The sequence below is a fragment of the Podarcis muralis genome, chromosome 5, assembly GCF_964188315.1.
Source record: "Podarcis muralis chromosome 5, rPodMur119.hap1.1, whole genome shotgun sequence".
Classification (NCBI taxonomy): Eukaryota; Metazoa; Chordata; class Lepidosauria; order Squamata; family Lacertidae; genus Podarcis; species Podarcis muralis.
This window is the reverse complement of record NC_135659.1, coordinates 26490488-26517717: the sequence shown is the minus strand read 5'-3', so window position 1 is coordinate 26517717 and position 27230 is coordinate 26490488. Positions and strand designations below refer to the sequence as shown.

The 27230-nt window shown below is 46.6% G+C and overlaps 1 protein-coding gene and 1 pseudogene across 2 annotated transcripts in view; one reads left to right on the top strand and one right to left on the bottom strand.

The window, feature by feature from the left end:
• Window positions 1–2168, bottom strand: part of LOC114598728 (very-long-chain enoyl-CoA reductase-like) — a 29726-nt pseudogene extending 27558 nt beyond the window's left edge. The window contains exon 1 of the transcript XR_013392865.1: window positions 1648–2168. The product of XR_013392865.1 is annotated as a very-long-chain enoyl-CoA reductase-like (transcript). The remainder of the gene's footprint in view (window positions 1–1647) is intronic.
• Window positions 2169–7599: 5431 nt separating this feature from the next.
• On the top strand, window positions 7600–21538 carry GCLM (glutamate-cysteine ligase modifier subunit). The gene is made up of 7 exons (XM_028732710.2): window positions 7600–7824; window positions 13017–13082; window positions 14188–14272; window positions 16992–17048; window positions 18050–18252; window positions 18565–18679; window positions 19410–21538. The coding sequence occupies exons 1-7, from the start codon at window positions 7699–7701 to the stop codon at window positions 19580–19582; spliced, it is 825 nt and encodes a 274-aa protein (XP_028588543.2). The 5' UTR covers window positions 7600–7698; the 3' UTR covers window positions 19583–21538.
• Window positions 21539–27230: the final 5692 nt, after the last annotated feature.

Here is a 27230-nt window from a genome sequence, read left to right as displayed (position 1 = left end):
AGGAGCTGGGATGCCAAGGAATGTTAACGAAAATCCCAATTTGTCAAACGTAAAACAGTTGGCACGAACCAACCTCCTTTTGGAGTGCTCCTCGTGGGCACAGCTTCTCCTTCGATAGCAGAAGACGGGGCTAAGTGGAGGGACTCCTCTGAGACACCCATATTCTCTCCAGAATAGTTGATCAGTTGAATTGTTTTGCCTAGCTGCAGCAGCAAAGGGGAACGTCTGATTGGGTCCAATTGGATCTACCCCTTTCAGCCTGCAAGGCCTTTTCTGCCAAGCTACACCTACCTGCCCCTACATCTGATGTCAGGCAAGCAAAGAGGCATGCTCACAGCACAAGGAAACCTGTCAGGCAGAGGCACTCAATGTGTTTGGGTTAGGCAAGGAGCATGGCCTGCAGAGAGTCTGAAGGGCCAGTTAGAGGGGTGCGTTTGGCCTCCAAACCCAAGGTTCCCATCTCTTGTCAATAAAAGCCCTTTGTTGTTCTTAGAAAACTAGGTTGTCAAAGGTGGCAACCATCTCTTCTTCAACCACAGGCAAAAGTTAGTGCAGCAGCTATTACTAGTAGGAAGATGTGACAGCCAAGGAGGTAGGTAATCAAGAAAGGGATGCCTGGAGATCGTTATTACACAAATCTGGATAGTCAAAGAGGCTGCCTAATATCAAGTCAGGTCCATCTAGTTCAGTATTGTCAACACTGGCTGGCAGCAGCTCTCCAGCGTTCTGAGCAGTCTTTCACAGCCCTACCTGGAGATGCGGGGAGTTGAACCAGGACTTTCTGAAAGCAAAACAGTTCCTTTACCACTGTGTCATGGCCCTTCCCTGAAATCTGTAGTCCATGAATACCCTCGCATGCCTGCCAACATGTGTTGGCTCACTCTTTTAGTGTAAAGGGTTTTTTAAGCCTTTCGCAGAGCAGGAAAAGGTATGTTTGCTGTGGCATGCAAAGTGTATACTCCTTTGTGCCGTGGCAGTGGCTGCCCATGACCCAGGAGGTACCGGAATGCCAAGAAAGGTCAGTCTCTTCTCACAGAGACATAGAACTCTTGGGCTTCCCTATAGCTATGGGAGACACCAGCACCTACAAAACCCCAAAACATCAGACAAGGTTCCTGCTCAGGAAAGGACACGAAAATCTGCTGGTAAGACACAACCCACCCACCCTGTACCTCCCCCATCCCAAGCCTAATGGGTCAGGAGGACACAGGACCAACTAAAGGTGAGCTGCAACAGCAAACACTAGGTATCAGGTGGGTCTCCAAGTGCAGGCTTGGACTAAAAGTGGGTCCTCCTAGGTCTTCAGACTTTAGGAGTTGTTTAAAGGCCATGCCCCCCTAAGCACGCTGGAGAGGAAACAAGCCCTAGTGGTTGCAGCAAGACAACGTGTTTAAGGATCCAGCGGTAAGTGCCGGGTTCCCGCTGGCTCCAATGCAGAGAGAGCAGTTGCTGCGCCTTCCCCCGCCCATCATCATCATCATGGCACCCGCCGGCGAGGGACCCTTTGCGAGCCAGCCCAAGGATGGAGGGCGCAGGCGCAGCCTTCTTCCATGCATCCCCGGAACCTCGGGTCCCCTTGGGGGTTTCTCCCCAGCCCCACTGACGCGTCCTCCTCCTCCCTAGCGCAGGCTCGCGGGGGACACCCACCTCGAAGAAAGTAATCCTGCTGCCCATTTTGCAGGCGGCCGCCCGGCCCCGACTCCAGCTGCCGGCGTAGGGGATGCAATCGGCACCGCCGCCGGCGGCGCCACCTCCTCCTCCACCACCTCCTCCTCCCGTCTGCGCCGCGGATGCACTTTAATTGGGGGGGCCCCGGCCGGTCTTCCGGCCGGTCAGGTGATTCCTTAGCCCCAGGAGGAGGAAGCCCTGCAGGGAAGAAGGTGGAGGGCGCGTCCAGACCGGGGCGGGCAGCGGTGCTCGGCCAGCTTACGCCTTCATCCATCACTCCCGCCCCATCCCCTGGAGGGGGAAGGATGGAGGAGGAGGTGGTGCCGCCGCCGCCACCGCTGCTACTGCCGCTGCTGCATGCAGCCAGGGTGCGCTCAGCTCCTCAGCAGCTCCGCAGCGAAAAGGGGGGAAAGCCGAGACCCGGAGGGGCGGCGAGGGTTTGCTGCTAATGCTGCTGCTGGGCGCGGCTTTGCACCACGCGCGAGGCGCACAGAAACGCGCGGGAACGTCCACCTGGCCTCTCCATGTGCCTTGGGTTTCCTCACGTGACTACTCACGTCTGGTCGAGTGTTTGCTTGCTTAATATGTCTTAATACCTCGCTTTTCCTCAGAAAAGTTCGACGCAGCTCACAAACAAGAACCAGAAAATAAAATATGAAACACAACGGCACTTTTTTTTAATCTTCCTGGGTTGCTTGTCACCTGGGTAATTAAATTGGGGGGGGGGGGGGCTTCAGCAAGCCTGTTATGTACTCACACAACAACCCAGTGTAGGAAAGAGAGACAGTGGCTGACCCCAGATCCACCCAATGAGCTTCCTAGCCGAGAAGGATTAAGAATAAAAGGCCTCCCCTCTACAAATTTACCCCCAACTCTGCTACCTCGTATTGAGAGTCAGTCCTCAGTTCAAACAATTACCGAGGTAGCTGTGGTGGTGAATACGAATTCCTGTGACCCGCGTGTGGGGGCTAAATAACAAATGTGGCAGGCTGTCTGGATTCAAAATGTGGGACCTTGCACACTCCAGCAGGAGAGAGCCCCAATAGCCGAGTTTAAACAAGCAAAAATCAAGCAGTGGTATAGTTAGGAATACAGGTTTTTCGACCCTTTTATCCTGCCAGCTTGCAAACACAGAACTCTACCCTTTTGCAACCAACAGACCACACCCTATTAAGTAAATTTAAAACGCTTTACTTACAAAATGTTCCAAAGGTCAGATTCATGCATTTATCCAAGAAGCAGCAGGATACTGGCAGAATACTCTTGGGTAGAAAATACAGAAAGGTGGCTTCAAACACACTCTTTAAGCTTGCAACAAAGCTTGGACATGCCTTCCTTGGTCAATTAAAATGCCACAGAGAGGAGAAACAGGAATTCCTCCTCGTGGAAAAGAGGGGGAGTGACTTAGCTGAGACTAGGAATCCAGCTCTGTCGTGTTAACCCCTTCATTAGCATTCATGCATAGTTATGTATTTGACTGCAATTCCCCATACAGTACATTGATACCTCTGGTTACATACTTAATTCGTTCCGGAGGTCCGTTCTTAACCTGAAACTGTTCTTAACCTGAAGCACCACTTTAGCTAATGGGGCCTCCTGCTGCCGCCGCGAGATTTCTGTTCTCATCTTGAAGCAAAGTTCTTAACCCGAGGTATTATTTCTGGGTTAGCAGAGTCTGCAACCTGAAGCGTATGTAACCTGAAGCGTATGTAACCTGACGTGCCACTGTTGTGGTAAGCAACATGCCTTTGGGTTCTAGTGGAGATGCTGTAACTTCTCATAGCCCAGGAGTGGGGATCCTGTGTCCCTCCAGATGTTATTGAACTACAGCTCCCATCAGCTGTAGCAACCATGGCCAGTGGCCAGGGATGAGGGGAGTTGTAGTTCAGCAACATCTGGAGAGTGAAAGTTTCCCCACACAACTGACATAGATTCTATGTTGTCTATGTCATATCATCATCATCATCACATGTATTTTGTCCCTGATGGGACTCAAGGCAGCCACGTTGGCTGGCTGTAGCTCTCTGGAGTTTCAGACAGAGCTCTTTCCCAGCCTTATCTAGAGAAGCTGAGGACTGAACCTTCTCCTGCAGGCAATGCTGTATGCAACAGTACTGAGCTATCTGCTTTTGCCCCAAATGCAGACTCAGCACCTGCATGATTGGAATCCATGTCAGGTGCTCTTGACTGATGCCTGCCTGCTCCTCCATCCCATTAAGACCACTGCAGACTAGGTAAGTGTCCAAATTGGGCCTTGAATACTTGCAGCTGAATATGCAACTCCATGCACAGATGCAAATCATCACTCGATGTAACAGGCATAACACAATGAACATGCATGGGTGCAGAAGCCTAGAAACAACTGTCATAGAATCATAGAATCATAGAGTTGGAAGAGACCACAAGGGCCATCGAGTCCAACCCCCTGCCAAGCAGGAAACTGTCATATCAGTCTAACCAGGTATTTATCTCCTTTTTTATTTTATGAATATTTTACAGAGTTTTATCAGGTACAAAAACATTAAACAAGGCACAGTAAACATATGGTACAGGTTGGGATGTTAAGTAGTTCCAGTCAGTGGGTTGCATTCAGCTAAGCTATACTCAGAGTAGAGCAATTGAAATAAATAGGCCTAAGTTTGTCATGTTCATTAATTTCAATAGGTTTACTCTGAGTAGGCCTAGCATTAGATACAGCCCAGTATTTTGCAGGTGGGATTTGAATGTATACAGTACTAGGAAATTCAGATTTGTGCAATTAAGGTGGATTTGAAATGCTCTGTTGCCCTTGCACAATAAATCCTTTTTAAAAAAAGAAGCTGTCTTTTTGCAGTTAGGTGAAATGCATTGAGAAGTGTGTAATTAACAAATGATTAATGGGAAGACATATAAGAAGTCCCTCAAATCAGAACAAATGCTTGATAAAGACCAAATAAAATATAGCGTCTGCTTCTGACCAGTTCTGCCAGCATACATTTTGTGCCAGCAGCATATTTCCAGTTCTGCCAAAATGGTGGAGCTGCCAGCACATCCTATAGCCCCCTCAAGTCAAGGGAAATCAAGTACAGAATTGGGTCCTTAATTGTGCCTCATGCTACCAGAAAACAACTATTTAGTACTGATGTAGCCAGATTTGGTGTATGATCAGAATAGTGTTTAAGCTCTGCTTTTTAACATCCCTTCCATGCAGCCTTCTGGGATGTTGCCAAGGTTTAGTTAAGCATTATTGGAGTCCAATGGACAGTGATAAATAGAAGCTTGCAGCAGCAAATTCCAAATACTGGAAGGCATTATTTGCATAGAATACACACAAAAGGGGGATTACTTATTCCAAAAGGGGAATATAAATAAATTAGGCATGATTTACAAGTCAGTTTTTGGATTTCATACAAAATGTTATAGAACTCCTCACATCTTGCATTCATGTTATGCCTTCTCTATTACAGTGGTACCTCAGGTTGCATACGCTTCAGGTTAAAGACGCTTCAGTTTACATACTCCGCTAACCCAGAAATAGTGCTTCAGCACGGACCTTCGAAACGAATTAAGTGCTTAACCCGAGGTACCACTGTATTCATATGCTATTGTTCAGCATCTAAAAGCATGCAATTTTGTAAGGATCAGCTACAAAGGAAAGGGGAAATTTAAATAATATTTCAAATTTTGATATTGGAACTTGGTCATTTTCATGGAGGATACAACTGAGTGCCAGTGATTAGGCACTTTGGACTGATTCGTGCTAAGTTCTGGAATGAACACAGAACTGATTGGGACGTTTGAGATTTTATTTTTGCATGGGAAAGGGATAGATGTTTCTGTGCTATTTTCATTGCTTATCCCATAATATGTAGACCTTTGTTCATGTAAAGTAGGGCACCTATAGACTTGAACACATTGAAACAGTATTGTCCCTGAAGCGTTTTTTTAAATGAACAGGATACAATTCTGTGACAGTTGGAAGGAAGTTGATCAATGCTACTTACCAAGTGGTAATCGTACACCCACTTATCTGGAGTAAGACCCACTAGGTTCAGTGGGACTTATGTCCAAGCAGATATGTAGATTGCAACTTGAAAGTTCCAGTCCCACCACCACTCTGGGAAAGAAGCAAATCCAGGGCATCGAATCACACAATGATACATTAGGAAACCTGCTCCTCAGACAAGTGCTTTGGATTCATGGAATACTTTCATAATTCAGTAATTTTATTTCTTGTTGAGTGCAGTTAATTTCGCAGCACATAATTTAAAGAATCACAGCCTTCAAAACCAGCCACGCTGATGAGTTCCAAGTTAACACAATGCTACGATTCTACCCTCCCTGACAAAGCAGTCTGTGGAAATCAAATTGTGCTCAGCTTGCGACACCCTTTCGAAAATAAACACATAGCTGTCAACCGTCCCTTATTTGGCGGGAAATTCCCTTATCCCAGTGCCATGTCCTGCTGCTGTCCCTTATTGATGATGTCCCTTAAATTTCCCGGGTTTTATGCTCGCCAGGCTTGGGAGGGAAGCAGCGGCTCGGGGTCCTCCGCCGTGAGAGCGCGCACACGTGCTGCTGTGTCTCCGTCTCTCCCTTTTCCCCCTCAGGGGTGCATCGTGAGGAGGCGGGTGGCCGCGGGCGGGCAAGCAGCCCCTCTCTTGCGAGATTTCCACCGCACTGCCAGGGGAAGCTGGAGGCGGCAGCGGCGGCGGCTGAGGAGGCGGCCTGAGGGAGGAGGGGATGTGGAGGGACGCAGAAGGGTGGCGCTTCAGCAGCAGCCGCAGCACCGCAACCACCTCATGCCAGGCTCACGGGTGGCGTGGGCGGGAGTCTCTCTCCCTCCCCCCTCTCTCTCAGGCGGGGAAGGGCCGGTGGAACTCCTTGCGCCAGGATGATGGCAGCCCCGACGTGCTGCTTAGCATACCCTCCAACCAGTGCAGCATCTTAATGTAGTGATTTCCCCCTCTGCATCCCGTTCATAACTCTATTTTTATAAATCATTTGTCCATCCATAGTTCAAATTTTTACTACAAGTTTTCTGTCAATCCTACCAATGTATGTAACTCTTTACAATAGCTTTTCAACTAAATTATAAACTTTCCCCATTCTTTATTAAAGAGGTCCTCTTCCTGGTTTCTAATTCTGCCTGTAAGCTTTGCCATCGCGACGTCGTTCATCAGTTTTGTCTGCCCCTCTTCTTTGGTCGGAGTTGTAGACCCTTAGGATCATCTAGTCCAATCCCCTGCAAAACACAGTCAGTGGCAGCCAAAGCAGCATGGCTCCATCAGTGGCGGATTTCTGTATAAGCTAAGCAAAATCCCTTATTTTGGCTGCTGAGCCCTTATTTTCGAGGCTGCTGGTCCCTAATTTTCAAATCTGTAAGTTGACAGCTATGTAAACGGGTCTGTCCAGGATCGTGTCGTCGTGAGCATCCTTCTCGCGCCAAGGCGCTCGAGTTTCCGTAGCCAAGCAGCCTCCCCCAACCTCACTCAACACAAAGGTGCCCTTACGCGGGGGGGGGGGGGGGAGAGAGAGAGAAAGCGACTTCGTTATGCACGGCTGCTACGGAGCGTCTGTTGGCGCGAAAGGAGTGTCTGAGACGGCTGAGGTCCTAAGGTAACCGGCAGGGGGCGCTGGTCCAAAACACGCTCCCGGCGGAGAGACCGGGTGAGGGCAGCACGCATCGCAGCTGTCACGGCACATGCTCCTGACTGCTGGGCATGCGCACTGGCAGCAAGAACTCCCCTCGATGTGTGTGTGGGGTTCAGCTGGGATCAAAGCAGTTGGCCGCCGCCGTTGGGAGGGCCCTTTGCGCGCGCTCCCCGCTACCTTGTGGCTCTGTGTGTGTCCGTCCCGAGCCACGTGACCGGGGACGGTGACAAGGCACTTTCCCCCTCCTGCTGAGTCACCGTCCCTTGTCTGAAGGGAAAGGGAGGGAGGGAAGGCGCCGCAGACTCTGCCCGGGTCCATTCCCTTCCTCTTCTCCTTCCTCAGGACCCGGCGGCCAGTGGCTTCCAGCGGGCGGAGAGAGCAGGCAAACAAGCGCACATGGGGACCGAGAGCGGCAGCGCCGGGGTGCTGCTGGGGCAAGCGGGCACCCTCAACCTGCAGACGGGCAACCTGCTCAACTGGGGGCGCCTGAGGAAGAAGTGCCCGGCCACCCCCAGCGAGGAGGTGAGCCTGCGGGAAGCGGGGAGGAGGAGACGCGTGGACGGTCCATTCTGAAGACCCGCTCTTGTTGGTCGTGAGAACGCGGGCGCGCGGATCCCGATTCTTGCTCTCCGCGCGGGATCAGCACCCCACAAAAATATACCCCACCAAAGCCAGGCCGCTGCGATCGACCGCTCCCTCATAAATAATACATATGGGGGCTGGCAGGGGTTTTTTTGTTCCTCGTCGCGGAGCCTTGAAAGGGGTTATTTATTGTCTCCTTTCTGTGGCAAAAGCAGCGGGAGGCAGCGCTGGGTGTGTGTGTTCCCAAAAAACGTTGGTTTTATTGACTGGGGTTTTAGCTGTTGTTATACGTCTCTCTCCCGTTGAAAAGAAGAAGAGGAAGACCCCAAACAGCACGATGCTTTGAAAACAATGAATTGGTATTAAAATCCAGGTCTCTGTCTGAATCGGGGTGGAGGGGAATTAAAGCTTTATTGATTTCCTGGTTCTCTGCTCCGCTTTAGCTGGGGAGTTTGTGGGTTCAGAGCAATGTTGGAATCTCACCACGGAGAGTTATCTTTTTTAGAAGCCTCAGTGTTAAGTAGATATTTGTTTATGTTGCTGTGTATTTTCCTCAGTGCAAAAACAATTGGCTTCTTCCACTGTATTGTGTTTTTGTCCAATGCCTTACAGGTTGCTTCCAGGCAAACAACCTGTTTGTAGAGCATTCACCTGATTTGTTTTGCACAAAGTTTGTAGGCAGGCTATATGACGTCGCACCAAGCAATTGCTATCACTTTCCTTGCTGCAAAAAGTCTGATTTTGTTTGGAAAGCGGTTTGTTGCCCAGTAATGCGCGCTGCTGTAACTTCCTGGTTTGTCACTGATTCCCCATCTGAAAAATTGTGATAGCCTCAAAGCATCCTTAGTCTCTCTTAATAGCCTCAAGAGTAGGGTTTTTTTGAAAACATTGAAGCCCATCACAATTTGTTAACACGTGCTTTTCTGCTAAATTTTGGACATGATTTAAAAAAAAACCCCTCTTAATAAGCACTTAGGCGAAAAGACTCCCCAAACATTTCTACATAATGTTTGGTATACTGTCGGAGCATACACTTCAACTTTAATTTATTCTGCTATGTTTCCCCTAAACTTTTCTGAATCATAAGCAAGCGACTTTTTCCAAACCCATTGCTAGCATTTTAGCAGTTTGATGAGCTGTTGCATGTTTGATCAGGCAACTTACAGTACTGGAAATTTGATAGGCAGTTATGCCTTTGACGTCAGCCTAACTTAACCACTCAACACCTTGTAGTTCTAAAGGTTTTTACATTAAATCTGTTTAGGCTTTTTGCGACCCCAAACTTGTTATCTAAATACATGTCTAGCTTAGCAGTTAAGTGTGAGCATCTTGAACTGTGTTGCGGCATGTAGCTGCAAAAACTTCCTTGCCCCACCCTGGTTGTAATTGACATATGGAATCCTGCTGTAATTAGTTTGGCATCGTATTGCCTCTTCAGGCTATACTGACAGGCAGCACTGTATTGGTCTTATGCTTGGGGGTCAGTCCTTTTTAAACAGCCTAAAAATGGTCCTGTAAAACTGCATTTCATTCTAATAATTTTCTTTTTGTTTTATTACTTATTTATTAAATTTGTATACCGCCCTTCATCCAAAGATCACAGGGCGGTTCACAACACAAAAATACAAAATGTGCACACAAAATTCATAATAAAAACAAGAACAAAAACAAACCAATAACTCCCCCTCCCACAAATACATTTAAAAGGACATAGAATTTTAATCAGCCGGATTAAAGAGAAACATTCCCCCCCCCGGCACCTAAATATATGTAATGAAGGCTAATAAAAATAAATAAATTTTATTATGGCTAATACAATCTATTCAAAGGCTCTACACAAGATATCTTCTGGACTAAAGTGTTCATATATCATACTGACCTAGTTATTTTCTTATAATTGTCAATTTCCTTCACCCCCAGTGTGCCATAAGGTGATATAGTACCGTATTTTTCGCCCCATAGGACGCACCGGCCCATAGGACGCATCAAGTTTTTTTGGGGGGAAATAAAGGTGAAAAAAATTTATTCCCCCCCCCCCGGCGCTTGTGGGGCCTGCAGCGGGGAGAAGCGCACTTCTCCCCGCAGCCCGCCTTCAGATCAGGTCCGGGGACAGCGGGAAGACGCGCTGTGCCTCCCAGCTGTCCCTGGAGCTTGCGAGGCCGGCAGCGGGGAGAAGCGCTCTTCTCCCCACCGCCCGCCTTCAGATCAGGTCCGGGGACAGCGGGGAGACGCGCTGCGCCTCCCCGCTGTCCCCGGAGCTTGCGGGGCTGGCGGCGGGGTCTCCCCGCCGTCAGCCTCCAAACCACTTCGGGAGACAGCGGGATGGCGGCGTTTCGCCTTCCTCTGTCCCCCGACCTTGTGGGGCTGGCGTTGGGGCTCTCCTGAAGCCTGGAGAGCGAGAGGGGTCGGTGCACACCGACCCCTCTCGCTCTCCAGGCTTCAGCGAAAGCCTGCATTCGCCCCATAGGACGCACACACATTCCCCTTCATTTTTGGAGGGGGAAAAGTGCGTCCTATAGGGCGAAAAATACGGTATTTTGTAACCCAAAGTAGTCATCCTCAGCTTGAGGAAAGTTTTCCCCAAGCTTACTTTTATTCTCAGCTATCCCATAATAAAAATTTATACTCAAAACGATATTTAGAGGACTTTTGCTTTCAGATCATACTTCCACCTTGATATGAGAAGAAAAGTTTATCGCAGCCACAGATCACAATAACCTTGTTTCGCCCTTTCAAATGTACGCATAGTGAGTGTGTAGCAATAATTAAAAGTTGCTTTGTGGCTTCTTGGGAAAGTACATTGCTAATCTATTGGATAACTGCCTTGCCATGTTGTTGTTTTTAATTATTATTCTAAAGATGAGGTTCAGTTCTTAGCACTCAGCATCGATAAAGCCAGCAGCTTAGTTTCAGAACATGGATTATGAGGATTGGGAGCCATTGTTCTGCAAACTATAGGCCCCCATACCATTCTGAGGTAGTAATGAAGTTATGTTTGGCAGCTGTCCCGTAGCCTGCTTGAATATAATGAAAGCCTCAGTTCAAATCAAAATAGAGATGAGTATTAATTTTACAATAGGCAGGGTGGGAGCAATACTAGTAATAATAGTAAACTACAACACAGCTTGTGTAGTTTATTGTTGTTCTTAGTATGCTGCTATTAGAGAAGTTGTGTAATTTTTATGACTTTCATGTGCTTTTGTGTGAATGTGCTGATATTATAATGTATTTGTATTATGCTTATGTTTTTAAATAAGTTGCGTGTTGCTTGGGAAACTCTTGTGCAACAAGCTACTAACGAGTCTAATTAATAATAATACTGTACTTTCCTGAAGGGAACTGCTCTGACACGTGTAAAACATACCTACCAGAAGCATGGGTTCCTATTTTATTATCTTTTTTTCTCCGCATACAACTACAGTATTGTTTCTAACCCTGTGGCTTTCAAGCTGAAAGCCAGAAAACGGGAGTTCCTCAGTGAGAATATCAGTAGTGATGGACAGGTTTTATGAAAAGACTGTTTGTGCACTACAACTCGTCTGGCCCTGTAATGTGTAGCTGCAGGGAAGGGTTGGGTGTGTTACAGGGCGTAGTCTCAGTTCATGCTAGGTGATGGTAAATGGCATTCACTGGCTGCCAAAAGATTTGGCCGGCAGCCTACAAAAACCGAGTGTGGCTCATAGAATACACCCCAGAATCCTTTGGAAGATGTAGACCACTCAGAGATTCCTCAGCACAGACCACTCAGTGGGGAAGGGGTTCCCCAAAGCTAGAAACTTTGAAAACCACTGTTTTGGTTTTACACCTGGGGAATTGAGTCAGATAATAAATTTGAAACTTATTTCTGTAGCTGTGCTTTTTACACTACAAACTGTCCAAAGCCATCACAGCAGGGAACACTAAATATGAGGGCTGTTAACTGATTAAAGAATTATTAGTTGGCCTCTTAACCAATTATTATTGGCCTCTTAACCAATGAAGTTAATTGACGAGTTATGTTTAAATACCGTAACATGGTATCAGAATCTCAGTTAATAAGGTGCCTTTCTGAAATTCTAAAGAGTGTGAGGTAGCTTCCAATTCAATAGACAAACGCTACTCTATTCTAGTACTAAAAGTCACATTTAGTTTTCTCATTCTGAAAGTTTGGCAAAATTAAACATGCCCACAACATGCTTAATATTTGCCTTTCATTGAATTGTTTCACAACAATTAAATCAGTCAAACCATTTTAAAGCTTTACTTAGGCTGAATTTGTAGCTTTTGCAAATGATCTTTGCATGAGAAATACACTACTACAAGACCAGGTGCTAGATTTTGCTTCTCTTCCCTTTTTAAAAATAATAATGGAAGTTGTTGCTCATTCAGACCTGGACTCAAACTTCCCTATGCCTTGTTAACTGAAAAAGTTAATTGATCATTCCATTCAGTATCAGCAACCCTCAATTCAGATCACAGTGATGTTGAACAGGAAGTTGAAACTTGTCCAAAGAGACATAAAGAAGACAGTGGTCTATTGGTGAACCACTGGCCAATTTTTAGATGAAGGCTTATTGCCGACTGCTGGGTTTGCTGGATTCTGGTACAGAGAAAGACACTTCGTTTCTTAAGCAAGAGTTCATACCTGTGGTTCTAGCTTATATGTTACATAAACCACTGTTTTTTGTGACAGGAACAAGCCACAGCAAGCCTTACATTCTTGTACCCCTCCACTGCCCTCCTCTAGCACAATTTTCCAGTTCTTTAGCTTTTGGTGACTCCTTCCTCCTTTTCTTTGCCCCCAAAAGTCATGAATCTGCTGCATTATTTGAGGGTTCCTCTCATTTCCCATCTAGGCCCCTGATGTGACCTTATGCAGGCCACCCGCTTTGCCTAATGGGAGAAGGGAGCAATACTTTAAAACCAGCATGGTGAATTGCAGAAAAAATAGGATTCCTTTCCTTTTTACTGTTTCCTGTTTACATCTGTCCTCACATTTTTGTTCTATCCCTGTACCCAGATATAATTTGCTTAGTTTGTGTACATAAGAGAGAAGATATAGGGATCAACAGAGGCAAGTTTAATTTCCTTTTCTCACTGTATTGCAAAATTGAAACCAAGCAGTGTTGAATAGTGAATATGTTACTTTGCAGCTGCGGGATTGCATTCAGAAAACCTTAAATGAGTGGAGTTCAAAGATCAGCCCAGATCTATTGCAGGTAAGTGACTTTTCCTGTTTTGTGTTTCCTTGCTAGTATGCTAGTCAAATAGTTAGAATTTTCTCTGGCCCAAACTCAGCCTGTCCTTGTTAAATGAAATTTATTTCTGGAGAGAGAAACAATATAATGAAAGTTCTCATAGAATAATTAAAGTGTCTTTACCTGGAACCAAAATGATAATAAAGTCAGAGGCAGGCATTCCTTCCCATTCCAAAGAGTAGGGATGGGCAGGTGGAGAGCTGACACATGTCTGGTCACTGCCCTCCATATGCTTCTTTGGGTCACAGAGCAGGACCTTGGAGGGCAAATGGAGTGTCCAGACAGGTTCCTGTGGGAAGAGACGATCCTTTAGATAATTGGAATCCCAAGCCATTTAGGGCTTTAAATGTCCAAAGCAGCACTTTATCATGGACTGACTGGACACAGAGGAATGGTGGGAGGCACCAGCTGGGGAACCCCCAAGGAAGAAGGCTCAGAGCCCAGGGATTGGTGGTGGGACGATGATGATGAGTCGTCAGAGGGAGAAGAGGAAGAAGATCGGGAAGAGGTGTTGGAAGCTGAAGAGGTAACAGGGTTTAGTGAGCAGGGAGAGTCAAGTTCCCCTCCCTTCTGGTCTCCCAGAACCAGAAGAGGCATGAAGAGGGAAGAGCAAAAACAGGCACGCTGGAAGTCTCAGATTGCTTAGGAAGGACCTGGGAGAGTGTTTTTATTTCATGCCCTGCATTTTTGAGGCTGAATGCAGGCATAACATAAAACAAGGACTCTCAGAATATGTGCAGTGCTACAAATCTGCCTGCATACCGAAGATGTGCTTTGCCTTTCACGCAGTTTGATGAGGTGCTTGTCAGACTTGCCCTCTGTGGCCTCCAGCTGTGCAGTGTGGACCAGGCCTTTTGCAACTGGGTGCCTTGGACAGGGGGATTCCAGGACTTTAGTCTCAAGCATCTACTGCAGAGTTGTTTGCTCTCCCTCCCCCCCCCCATATGAAAACAGAATTTTGGTGAAGCTCAAGGCTGCTTTTTATATGTCTTCTCTAATGGCACAAGATGTGCTTAGCTGCCAATACTGGTAAGCTTCTTCTGACTGTCAACATATTTATTTGCAGGAGCTGCCCGAAACCCTTGAATGTACTCTAGCTCAAGCAATAGAAAAGATCAATCCTGAAGAAAGGGAAGAACTGAAAGTTTCAGGTATAATTTGTTTGTTGACTTCATTGGGAGAGATGGGATGGAGCAGGGCCCAGTGTTAGTCAACCAGCTTCTTAGCTACAGAGAGTCACCTTCCTCTGGGGACTTATGGAATATTAAATTCAATAGGTTGGGGAATTGAGTAAGAGGTCCAGCATAGCACAGCTTAACATTGTTATGAATGGATAGGGCAGCAGAGCTGAAAGGCAGCAGAGTCTGCCATTAGCCAGGAGACCAAAGCTCGTTTCTCTGCATATTATATGCTGCTTTTGTTCAATTAACTTCAGTAAAGTATTATCACTTACTTTCTCTTGCGACTCTTATCTGCATTATTCTAGTCATTCTGCTGACAAGGATTGCAGTCGAGGATCTGCTAACTAAACAACCTGATGACTAATTCATAGGACAAAGCAATATTATTTATTCCCTTTTAATATTTTTATCCTGCTTTTCAGACAATTGTCCTCTCCCAAAGGGGATCACAGTAATAAAAAGAAAGACCATTTAACCCTGCTTACCTGGGTGTATTTGAATTGAATATGCTTACTTTTGAGAAAACATGGTTAGCATTGCACAGTTAATAGTTCATCTACATTTAGGCTGTGTTTGCATCATGATTTAGCATCATGAGGCCAGGCCTTTGCAAGTCTCTGGCTTGCACACACGCGCACACCGCAGGTTTATTTATCTGGCTTGCTCTAGAGAACTATAGTTAAGAGTGACCCCAGTTAAGGATACTGTGGTTAATAAAAAATAGAAGCAGAAATGCTTGATCGCCTCCTCACAGCCACACCAGAGGGGAGGGGAGAGTGCATGAGCCCTGGGCTTGCTTTCATAACAGAGCTATAGTTTCATGCAGATGTATCCAAAGTGCACACCACCAGAACTTTGGTACTGCTTTGCTTATATATCATTGCATCCATATTGCTCTTTCCAAAGTCTGTACTCAACAAAAAACTTCAGGGTCATCTCATAGCCTCAGGCAATGCATATCTTTTTCTTTCTTTTCTTCCTTAAAGCAGCTGATGCCACTGTTGCAATGCTGGAAGTAAAATGAAAACAGAACTGGGACAAATGTGAGGGAATGACCAGTTGCATAATGCATCAGCCTGTGAGCTTCCAGAGGCCTCTGGCTGTTGGATACAGAATGGTGTGTTAGGTGGACTTCTGGTCTCCTTCAGTAAGGGGCAATTCTGAAGTTTCTCAAAGAGAGGGCAGACATTTTTAGGATACAGCACAGTTGCAGTAGGTTCATGGAACCATCCTCGTTCTCTGTATAGATAGCGGCTATCCTTGCACCCTGAAAATGAAAACAGTTGTTAGTTCAAAAATAGATACATAAATATTAGTAAATCTTGCTGAGAGGTGTGTGCCAACCTGGGTCTCTCTTGGGCTTGGTATTGAAGGTGCAGCCAATAATCTTTCACATACGCTTCCTGAACAACAAGTTAATGAACTACTTTGAACCAAGGTTTTTATCTGAGTTGATAAGGCAATCTCGGTTCCATCAATGATTCTGAGAGTACCTACCATAAAAAAAAAATCGGGCATCTATTGTAAGTGAAATCAAGAAGCAGGTTTTTCATCACCACGTTCTAGGCAGACCCATGGGCTAAGGCCAAGTGTGAGGAACCTTTGTCCCTCCAGATGTTGGTGAACTACGACTCCCATCATCCTTTGCCATCAGTGATGCTTGCTGGAGCTGATGGGATTTGGCTGAAGGACCAAAGGTTCCCCAATCCCTGGACTAAGAAGGGAACACATCATTTCTGCCATTCTTTAACTCATCCAGTGCGTCAGGAGCTCATTGGCAAAAAGTCCTTGTCTTCACATGTAGAGAAATAATCTGTGGGCCACTGTTCACCAAAAGGACCTGAGCAAACATGTCTTAAGTCAAATTGCTTTGAAATCTAACCTTTCTATAAGCTTGTTTTGCATTTCATCTCAATGGGAGGCTTGCCTAGAAATCTATAAACCCGGAAATGCAGTGGTGCCTCGCAAGACGAAATTAATCCGTTCTGCGAGTCTCTTCGTCTAGCGGTTTTGTCGTCTTGCGAAGCAACCCGCTTAGCGGATTAGCGCTATTAGCGGTTTAGCGGCTATTAAAGGCTTAGTGGCTTAGTGGCTAAAAGGCTATTAGCGGCTTAGCGGCTTAGAAAAGGGGGGGGAGCGGAAAAAAATCGCAAGACTCGCAAGACGTTTTCGTCTTGCAAAGCAAGCCCATAGGGAAATTTGTCTTGCGAAGCAACTCAAAAACGGAAAACCATTTCGTCTAGCGGGTTTTTCGTCTTGCGAGGCATTCGTCTTGCGGGGCACCACTGTAACCTAGAGAAGCAAATAACCCTTAGCTCAGTCTCTGAAAAGGTGGACATTGTGTAATATACGTCAGACCTTTTAATTGGAACAATTGGTGTTCTTGGGAATTAATTGCTTTTTGGAGGGGAACTTCTTGCATTTTTGTTGTTGTTCTTGTTGCTTTATAGCTAAGTTGTATTTGTGCAAGACATCAACATAAAGAAAGGAGGAGGCTGCATAATTCTTCCCAGCCTTTCTAGGAGACTCTGGAATTTGAACATGGGACCTTCTGCATTCAAATTATGAGTGTTTTGGTCATTAATCTGTGCAGATTTGATGTGCTATTAAATGGTCAGAAACACACGGTTGGGAATTTGCATTTTTTTCAGATGTTGCTTTCCCTTATTAACTCGTCCTTTATTTTCAGCAAAATTGTTTATCGCGGGATCAAACACTTCATCAATCAGAGAAGCAGTCAGTATGAGTAAGTTGGCAACTTACATTTGAACATATCCAAAGTTTGCAGGGGTTTTTCTTTTTCTTTATAAAGCCTGTTCTGGCTCTGAAACAGAGAAGCTTTTCCTAGTCATGAATGTTTTAAAAATCTATTGACCTTTGTACCTTTTCCCTACTGTCTTTGAACAAAGTTGGCAGACAGTGAAATGGAGGCGGGGGTTGGGAATCACTTTTCAGTCGAGGGGCTGCATTTCTCGTGGTTTCCTTTTCAGGGTCCATCTTTCAAATAATAGATGCAGCTAAAAGGAAGGTGAGCAGAGCTGACCAGCGCATGCATACATACCTGAACATACCTCACATATCACATGAATGCTTGCATATACAGCACACAACACACACATAATTAGGTTTGGGGGGAAAGTTTGCATTGGAGACAGTAAGACTTCTAACCTTTCCAGCAAGGGGATATGGCGGCTGTGACCCTCCTCACAATTGACCATGCCACATTTCGGCTTTGGAGGAGTGGGGCTCCTATTGCCTTTAATATTAGGCTTTTTTCAAACCTAATTTTAGTAGGCCAGAAGTGCACACCAACTTACTAAGAACTGGAAGAAATCCAGATTTTGCATTGCAGAGCAAGCTTCAATGCAAGCAAAAATTAGTCTTTTGTTTTTCTAATAGCTAAACTCTGAAAATAACCCTTTTGTGTGGTTTCCTTGGTGTACTATTGTATGTTCAGAACAATTAAGAACTCTGCTTTCCTTCCTCTCTTTTCAGCATATTTTGCTGCAAAGTAATACCTATTGTATAGGTACTTTCTTGTAATTCAAAAATAGTTTAGCTTGATCTTGTAAAATTGATTTGTATCTGCAGGGATTTTGTAGATTCAGGGAATTGAACATTTATACAAGGCGATAGAATAAGTGATCAGAATACAAGTAGATTCGTGTTTCTTAAAGCCTCCTGTAAATCATTTTTATTCTATTTAAGCATGAAAGTTTTTCTCTCTCTCTCTCTTTTTTTTTTTAGCATGTTCTGCCCTTGGTGTCGACCAGTTAGATTCCGTGATAATTGCTCCTCCTCCAACCGAAGACGGAATTAATCTTTCCTTAGAATATTTACAACCTTACTGGGCAGAGCTTGAAAACTTAGTTCAAAACAAAAAGATTGTTGCCATAGGGACTTCTGATCTAGATAAAGCACTGTTGGAACAACTGTTCTTGTGGGCGCAGGTAAGAGGCAGTCTGTTCTACTGAAATAACCTGGATCTGCTGCTTTTTCTGTTAATATGTTCTGCTAAATATATTATGAAATCAGATCCAGTTTGAAACCTGAGTACAATATAGACACTGTATAGCCAGCTGGGCAAGTGAGTAGTTGCATTCATATGTTTGATATGTGCAGCATTTTAAATTTTTTTTAGAAAACAGAGCAACTTCCCATTGTCATAAAGAATGTGCAGTCACTTAATTAAATATAATGTAAGGCAAACATCATAGTGCTCTTATATTTGAAGGAAAGCTGACATTTTTACTTTTTTCTAGGTGAAACCAAGCAGTAACCAGGTAAATCTTGCATCCTGTTGTGTGATGCCACCAGATCTGACTGCATTTGCTAAAGAGTTTGATATCCAGCTTTTGACTCATAATGATCCAAAAGGTAAGGTCCTGTTAATTGCCTTAATAGAGTAGACCAAAGGTCCATTTATGCTTTGCCATTTTATGATCATTAAGAATTAGCTGTATTATCACAGAGTTAGTTTCATATTCTGTGTAGGGCACAATGTTTAGAAAAAGAACCTTTTCTGGATGCCAGCTTAAATCAAAGCCAGAATAGCTTAGCCCAATGTTTGAGGACAACATGTGCATAGAGTGCACTGCTTGTTACCATTTGAGCAAAGAATTCATTATTCCCACCTTTTTAACAATGAATTTCTGGCTTATATCACTTGTATGTTTGGAGATTTTAAAAACTGGTATTGATTTGGACTTAATGCAGTCAAGGAACTCATTCAGCAGGCAAAACATAAAGTCATTTGTAGAGATAACACCGCAGCAAAGATGGGCATAGCAATAAGTCAGAAGATAACTCCTGCAGTGCTGGTTTAGTTTGAGCAAACTTGGACTTTTAAAATAATGTCCAAACTAATGTATTATAAAAGGTCAAGTAATGAACAACTGTAGAAGGTTCTGGAGTGTTGGTCTTGGTGATGTTCTGGCATGTCAAATATCAGGACTGTGTTCAACCATGTAGTGTGTTTGCTTTATTGTAATTACATATATACATATTTCAAATACGATTGGCATTCAGATTGGTATTCTGAATGCTGGTAGCTCAATTTCCTAAAAGCTTTGCTAATCATCACCTCCTGTCCCTGTTCTAACCTTAGAACTCCTTTCCGAAGCAAGCTTCCAAGAAACACTTCAGGAAAGTATCCCAGATTGCCAAGTGCATGAATGGACTCCACTGTGGCTTCTGCGATATTCAGTCATTGTTAAGAGTAGAGGAGTCATCAAATCCAAAGGCTACATCTTGCAAGCTAAAAGAATCCCAGCATCTTAAGATGGACCTTGGCATTAACCTGTATCTGAAAGGCCCTGTCTCTGCTATATCATTGCACCAAGATGCAAACTGGAATTTGTAAAGACCAAAATGTTTTATTATCAAGTAGTCAGTGAAGCCCAAATTACATATTGGAGTAAGAGTCTGATACCATATTTCTCTATCAATTTCCTTTTATTTCATACATGTGTGTTTTGTGTTGAGTTCAGCTTGCTCACTTGTGAAATATTATTTTTCATTAACTGTTCGGGTGATTTAGAGATGATATATAAATAAAAATATTTGAAATATTTTAATGACTAATATAAACAGAATTTGACTAGGTATATTTTGATTGAAATATTTCTGTTTGCAAGGAGTAATGTAACTTGTTAAACCTTATTGCTGCTAAGCGAACAGCAGAGTAAATTTGGGAACACTGGTGGAATGAGCACTCTGATTTTAAACCAGAGATGTAAAATTCAGGGTATGCAAGTAAGTTGTTTAATATATTCATGAATGTACTTCCCCACCACTCCTGTCATAATACAGTGTAATACTTGTATTATGTAACTTTTTTCTTCTATCATGTCTATACTACATTTCTCTTGATATATGCCCAAGGAGATGGTGTTTCTGTATTGGAGAGCACTGGTCAAAAATATAATTAACTTTGTCAAAGTTTACCTAGTTTCATTTTGCCAGTGCTAAAGCATGATTTACATTTTGAGACCCATAGAAAGATGATTGGCTTTATATATAACCTTGACATCACATACAGTATAGATCAGGGGTTCCCAAATTTGAGTCTCTAGCTGTTTTTGGACTACAATTCCCATCATCTCTTACCACTGGTCCTGCTAGCTAGGGATGATGGGAGTTGTAGTCCAAAAAAAGGCAGGAGACCCAATTCTGTCTGAAAATCAGAGCTGTCATAGTTAAACGAAAATTAGTTTGGGTTGGTTCCAGACTTAATAAGTGTATAGCCACTGAAATAAATGGAATTTGTTACTCATGACTGACTTAAATCCTGATGATTTACAGCAGGTCCACTCAAAGCATAACTAAGGGCTCATCCACACTTTTGCTTTTCCCACCACTTTATCCTGGGAAAACCTATACACTGCTGAATCAGAGCAGACGTCAATTGGGTTTCCAATGGATTGAAGTTTCCTCCGATTCAGTGGTAAAGAGCAGGTTTTCCTGGGGAAAGTGGCTGGGCAAATGGAAAACCACTTGGACCCGTTCAAAGTGTAGGCAAGCCCTTTGTGTAGCATCAACCCTTTGTTTTTGTCAACTAGTTTGGTGCATTCAGTGTTCTGGACTGCCTTTAACCTATGGAAACTTCTATAACTGAAACAGTTTTCTAGTTTTTCATTTAGTGTATAGCCAATTACATTTTGGAGGTTTTACACCATTTGAGGAAGGTTAACATTTGTATTTGTATATGCATACCTATTTAATGCACTAATGACAGGTTTCATGAGGGGTGGTAAACTTTTATCTGAAGTCCAGAGTTTTACATTCTAATTAAAAATAGCATCATAATGGGTAGCTAGAAAGAGTAAATGCTTTTGTACTGTCTATCATATCCTGGTTACGTACTTTAATCCATTCCAGTGGGCAAACTTCTCAAGTTTTTATAAAGTTTTTGAATAAGGGGGTTTAAGCATGTGGTGATGTTTGGGTCCTAAAATGTTTTAAGTAAAGCTTCTCAGACAGGATTCTGGCGTAAACTTTGATTTGAAGCATAAATATCCAAATAATTCTGGCGATATTGCTAAAAATAGTATGTACTGAATTTTCAGGAAGTCTGTTTGTGGAAATTTGGGGTTGCAAAACAAAAGATGTAGACAGCTGCAGTTGTATGTAGTCTGCTTCAGAATTAATTGGTTTTATTTAAACTTCTGTACCTAATGAGCTTTTACGAGTTTGAAAATCATTGTTGATTAAAAAAAACCCCTTGCTTTACAGAAATTCGCTGGTAACTTTCTCCGCTTTGTTTGTATCTCTATGCAAATTTTCAAATAATATTTCAGGTTATGTTGTCCTTTTTTGGAGTTAGGGAGTGAGGAACTGCAGATTTTGGTTTGGATTTTCTCCAGCCAGCATGAAGAACACTAGATGGAATGCTTCCCATAAAATGATATGATGAAATAAAACTTTAAAACAGATTTTAAACTATGCATGTTATCTGGAAAACACACATATCCCAAATATGGAAGCAGAACACATTTTTGGTGACACTATGCCAAGAGAAAGATTTCCTTTCAGACAGGCCTCAGCTTTAGTTAAGGCTCTACCCCATCCAGCGCTTCTTTTTAGTACTTCTTTTTTGTTCATTTTAATACTGTATTTCAGGTATTTCAGATTCAGTGCTGGAATAGGTGACATAACCAAATCCTTCCTCAACACATATTGTACTCTAATCTTAAGCTGCCTGTCAGAGACTGCCTCCAGGTCCCAGCTCACAGAAGACCAACGCTAGCCAGCAGAACTGTACAAAGTCTTTATTGAAGTTTAGTTCCCATTTTCAAACCCTAGCGTGCGTCTCTACGTCTAGACCCTAGACCAGCGAAGCCTCGTCTGAGTCTCCGCCCCCTGTACACCAGTTTAAGACTCTAGCCTTACTCCACCTTCTACGTTTCTCCTTCCTCCTCTGGGTCCTACTACCCCCCTGGGTGCCTTCCTTCCTGGACGCCTCGGAAGCGGACCCTTCGGACTCCTCCCCCTCTCTTCGGCGGGCTTTGGGACCCGGCTCCCTCTCCGGGCTGCTCATTGCGCCCCCCTCTTGTACATTTGAACTTGGCGCGCGCGCGCTGCCCCTGACCTTCCTTTTGACCGTTTCCTCGCTCTCTGATGCAGGCGTGGCTAACCCTGACTCATGTCCTTCCGCTGACGGAAAGCTGCCTGCTGCCGATGCTTGGGACTCCTCCCCCTTACTGCTCTCCGGTGGGGAAGCTGGTCCCGATTTCCAGCTGCTGCTCTCTGAGTCCCCTCTGGCCCCTCCTTCCTGGGGTGTTCCCTCTGGCAACCCCCTAGACCTGACCACGGGAGCCCCTTTCTGTGAATCCTCTGATTCGCTGGAGAGACTTAGAGACCTCGGATGGCTATCATCGCTGACCTCTCCCTCGGATTCCTCTCCCTCGGTCTCTAATTCCTCCCTTTCCTGTCCCTCTGCTCCTGAACCCCTGACATCCATCCCCCCCTCGAAGCCCCCCCTTCCCCCCTCCCTCCTTCCGGTGTGGGTACTGGGTGCTCCGTCGTAGCGGGGGTGCGTGCAGGATACAGTTCGTCCCCCATGTACTCGTCGACGTCGCTCTCCTCTGCCTCCATCTCTCTGTCTCCATGCTCGAACCCCACGTTTTCCCCCAACACGTCCATGTCCGTCTCGCCCCCCTCCCCCTCTTCGGGTGGTCCCAGCCAAGGACCCCTCAGCCACTTCCTGCGCCACTGCTCCTCTGGTTGATCGTCCCACCAATATGAGTGGTCTGAGGCAGACCCCGGTGGCGAACCCACCTGGGAGCTCGGGACTGGTGCCTGTTCCTCGTCCGAGGCGAACCCCTGGAATGTGCTGGCTGAAAGAGTGGGTGTGAAGAGCCAGTCGTCGAAAAACTCTGCTGGCATGGGCCTGTGCGGGAAGAGGGCATGAAACTCCTCTTTGAGCAGAGGCTCCTCCAAGGCATAGTCCGGTACCCAGCTGTTGGCACTGGCCGGGGTACCCTCTCTGGCTAGGAGATATTCTACTCCCTCTTCCCCCCATCTCGAGTCTAAAATCTCTGTGACCTCGTTGATGTGTCCCCTCCTAGGCGACCCCCCCTTTCTGGGTCCTTCTCTGAGCGGGTCTGGTGCTGTGTCTGGCTCCTGAAATCTATGAGGTGCTTTGTAGGGCGTGAGCACCGATCTATGGAACACCGGATGCATTCTGGAACCCTCCGGAAGAGCCAACCGGAAGGCCACTGGATTGACCTGTGCCTGGACTTGGTAAGGTCCTAGCTGCTTATGTCCTAGCTTCTTCTTCGCTAACGATCTGGTCGGCACTGCTTGCGCTGCTAACCAGACCCAGTCTCCCACCTGTATGTCTTCCCCAACTCTTCTGTGTCTGTCGGCCTGCACCTTGTATGCGTGCTTTGCTAGTTCTAACTGCCTCCTGAGTTGTTCGTGGACTTCCTGCAACTCCGACGCTAAGGCTTCCGCTGCCTGTGGCTCCCCCTCCCCCACTCTCTCTAAACCCGGGAAGGTTCTGGGATGCCTCCCGTTGTTGGCGAAGAACGGCGTCACCCCCGTCGACACGTGCTTCGTATTGTTGTAAGCGAACTCGGCGAGTGGCAGGTAGTCCACCCATGTCGTGGGCTGCTGATTGGCGTAGCATCTCAGGTACTGCTGCATGATGGCGTTGACCCTCTCCGCTTGCCCGTTGGTCTGTGGGTGTCTCGCCGACGCCAAATTGACTTTGACGTTCAGAATGCCCATCAGCTTCTGCCAGAAGTTCGAGATGAACTGTCGCCCCCGGTCGGAGAGAATAGACCGTGGCAGACCGTGGACTTTGAACACGTGGTCTATGAACAGTTTGGCGGTCTGCTCTGCCGTGGCTACCTTCGCACACGGAATGAAGTGTGCCATTTTAGTAAACATGTCCACCACCACTAGCACTGCTGTCTTTCCCCTCGAGCTGGGCAGATCCGTGACGAAGTCCAGGGCCACCCTCTCCCACGGTTCAGACGGTGTCTGCAGCGGTTCCAGCAGTCCCGCCGGCGGTTTGTGAACTGACTTGGCCCTTTGGCAGGTGTCACATCTCGAGACGTAATCCGCTACTTCCCCCCGCATCTTGGGCCACCAAAAGTCTCTGGCTACTAGTTCGACAGTCTTTTCTTTGCCAAAGTGCCCGGCGGTGGGAGCGTCGTGTAGCTGCTGCAGGACCCTTGCGCGGAGGTCGTCTCCCGGCACGTAGAGTGCACCCTTGTGGAGGAGCAACCCATCGCGTATCTGGAACTCGTCGGCCCTCGCTGTGCCCCTGTGCACCTCCTCCATCTTGGCCTGTGCGAAGGGGTCTTCCCGCAGCGCGCGACGTACGGCATCCAGGTCCACGGTTGCCGACGCGCATGCCCACGCTTCCGGTGCGAAAATGTGCTTGGCCGCCGACGGTGCCGCCTCCTCAAGGTATTGCGGCTTTCTGGACAATGCATCTGCCATCACGTTGTTGTCGCCTGGAATGTACTCTATCTTGAAGTCAAAGTCCGCGAAGAACTCTGCCCATCTAATGTGTCTCTGGTTGAGGAACCTAGCCGTGCGCCAGTACTCCAGATTCTTGTGGTCCGTGTGGACCTGCACTGTATGTCTGGCTCCGATGAGGAAGTGCCTCCATGCCTTGAATGCTGCATGTATGGCTAGCAACTCCCTGTCCCAGATAGTGTAATTCTGCTCCGACTTGCTGAGCTTCCTCGAGTAGAAGGCGCACGGCCTCCAGTCCCCCTGCTGGTCTCGTTGCAACAGGACAGCTCCCACGGCTCTGTCTGAGGCGTCTGTCTCCACCCTCATGGGTCTGCTGGGATTCACATGCAGCAGCTGCTCTTCGGACGCGAAGAGACGCTTGAGTTTCTGAAAGGACTGCTCCGCTTGCTCCGTCCAGATGAATTTCTTCTTCTTGGAGCTGAGCGTGTCGGTGATGGCCGCTGTCTGCATGGCAAATCCCTTGATGAACTTGCGGTAAAAGTTGGCAAAGCCGACAAACCGCTGGACTTCCTTCCGATTGCGTGGGCTTTTCCAGTCCAAAACTGCGCGAACCTTGGCGCTGTCCATGGCGAGCCCCTTGTCCGACAACTTGTAGCCCAGGAAATCCACCTCCGTCACGTCGAACTGGCACTTCTCCAGCTTGGCGTACAGCCTGTGCTCCTTCAGTCTCTGCAGAACTTCCCTGACATCCCTCTCGTGCGCCTCTCGCGATTCTGAAAAAATCAGGATGTCGTCCAGGAAGCATACGCACTTCTTGTAAAGGAGCCCCGCCAGCACATGATGCATAAAGGCTTGGAAAGTGTGAGAGCCATTTTGTAATCCGAAGGGCATAACTCTGTATTCGTAGGTGCCCAGTGGCGTGAACATGGCCGTCTTCCACTCGTCGCCTTCGCGCATGCGAATCAGGTTGTACGCCCCACGTAGATCCAACTTGGTGAAAACGCGTCCTTTCCGCACCGTCGCGAGCAGGTCGTCTATCTTGGGCATGGGGAAGGCTGAGGGCTTGGTTTTCGAGTTTAAAATTCGAAAGTCCACCACCAGCCTCCTTTGGGGCGTGTCCCGCTTCTTCACAAAGAAAACTGGACTGCCTCCCACCGCTTTTGACTCCCGGATGAACCCACGCTTCAAATTGTGGTCTATGAACTCCCTGAGTTCCTGCAGTTCATCCTCAGACATGGAGTACAGTTTCCCAGTTGGCAGCGTCGCCCCCGGCAGGAGGTCAATCTTGCAGTCATAGGGTCTGTGAGGAGGTAGCTTGTCCGCCTCCTTCTCGCAGAATACCTCCAAAAATTCCGCATACTTGTGGGGTACTGCTTGCAGCGTGCCCAACTGTAACTGCGGGTCTTCCTCTTCCCCTTCTGGGCTGGGTATAATGCAGTGTTCCGCACAGTAGGAGGATCCAAAAGTCAGTTGGCGCTGGTACCAAGCCAATGCTGGGCTGTGCCTGTGCAGCCAACTCATGCCTAATACTACAGGCGTGTCCGACAGTTGGGTGACATTGAAGCTGATGACCTCCCGGTGATTCCCAATTTGCATCACCATCGGCGGCGTCTGCTGCACCACCTGCCCCCCTAGCAGTTCCCTGCCATCCACCGTGACAACCTTCAGGGGCAGCGTGGCTGGCAGTAATGCTACGTTGTGTTGTTGAATGAACTCCAGTCCTATAAAGTCTGCATTACTGCCAGAGTCAATTGTAATAGGCACTTCTACGGTGAGTCCATTGGGCAGCTGGAGCGATGCGGTGAGCTGCACCACTGGTTTGGGCGGGAGGGGGTCTGTGGGCTGCAAAATCTCTGGGGACTTCCTCACTGACTCGTCTGGCTGGGCCCCAGTGCCTCCTATTCCAGCCAGACTTCGTCGTTTCCCTGCTGTGGTTCTCTCTGCTGAGTTGTTTCCAATACTGTCACTGAAGCTGCAGTGTGCTTGTGGATCCTCTGGGGACACTCTTTCGCCATGTGCTCTTCACTCTCACATATATAGCACTTCCTGTTCCTTCTAGGCAGCTTCGGTTTTACTGCTCCCGGTGTTAAGGCTCTGGTAGCTGAGTGAGCCCTAGCACCGCCAATCTCCATCTGCTCTTCGCCCCCTCCCTGTGGAGGCGTGGACTGCGCACGCGCTGCCTCTCTGGGCAAGAGGGGGGGCACTCTCGCTGGTGTGCGTCCCCAACGCCCTTCTTCTTTGCTCCATGGGCGTTCTTCCTGCCTCACCCCAATCGACAACGCTCTTTCAACCACTTGCTGAGTGGTTGTGGGTCTCTCTCCCCGTGCCATCTCATCCTTGATCTGTGGGCTCAATCCCTCCAAAAAAAGGTCTCTAACTGGCGGAGAATCCTTATCCCAATTCAGCGCGTTGACCAATGCAAAAAACCGGGAATGATACTGCCTTACGCTGGCTTTCCCTTGTCTTAGCCCAAATATGTCTCTCCGGGCAATGTCAA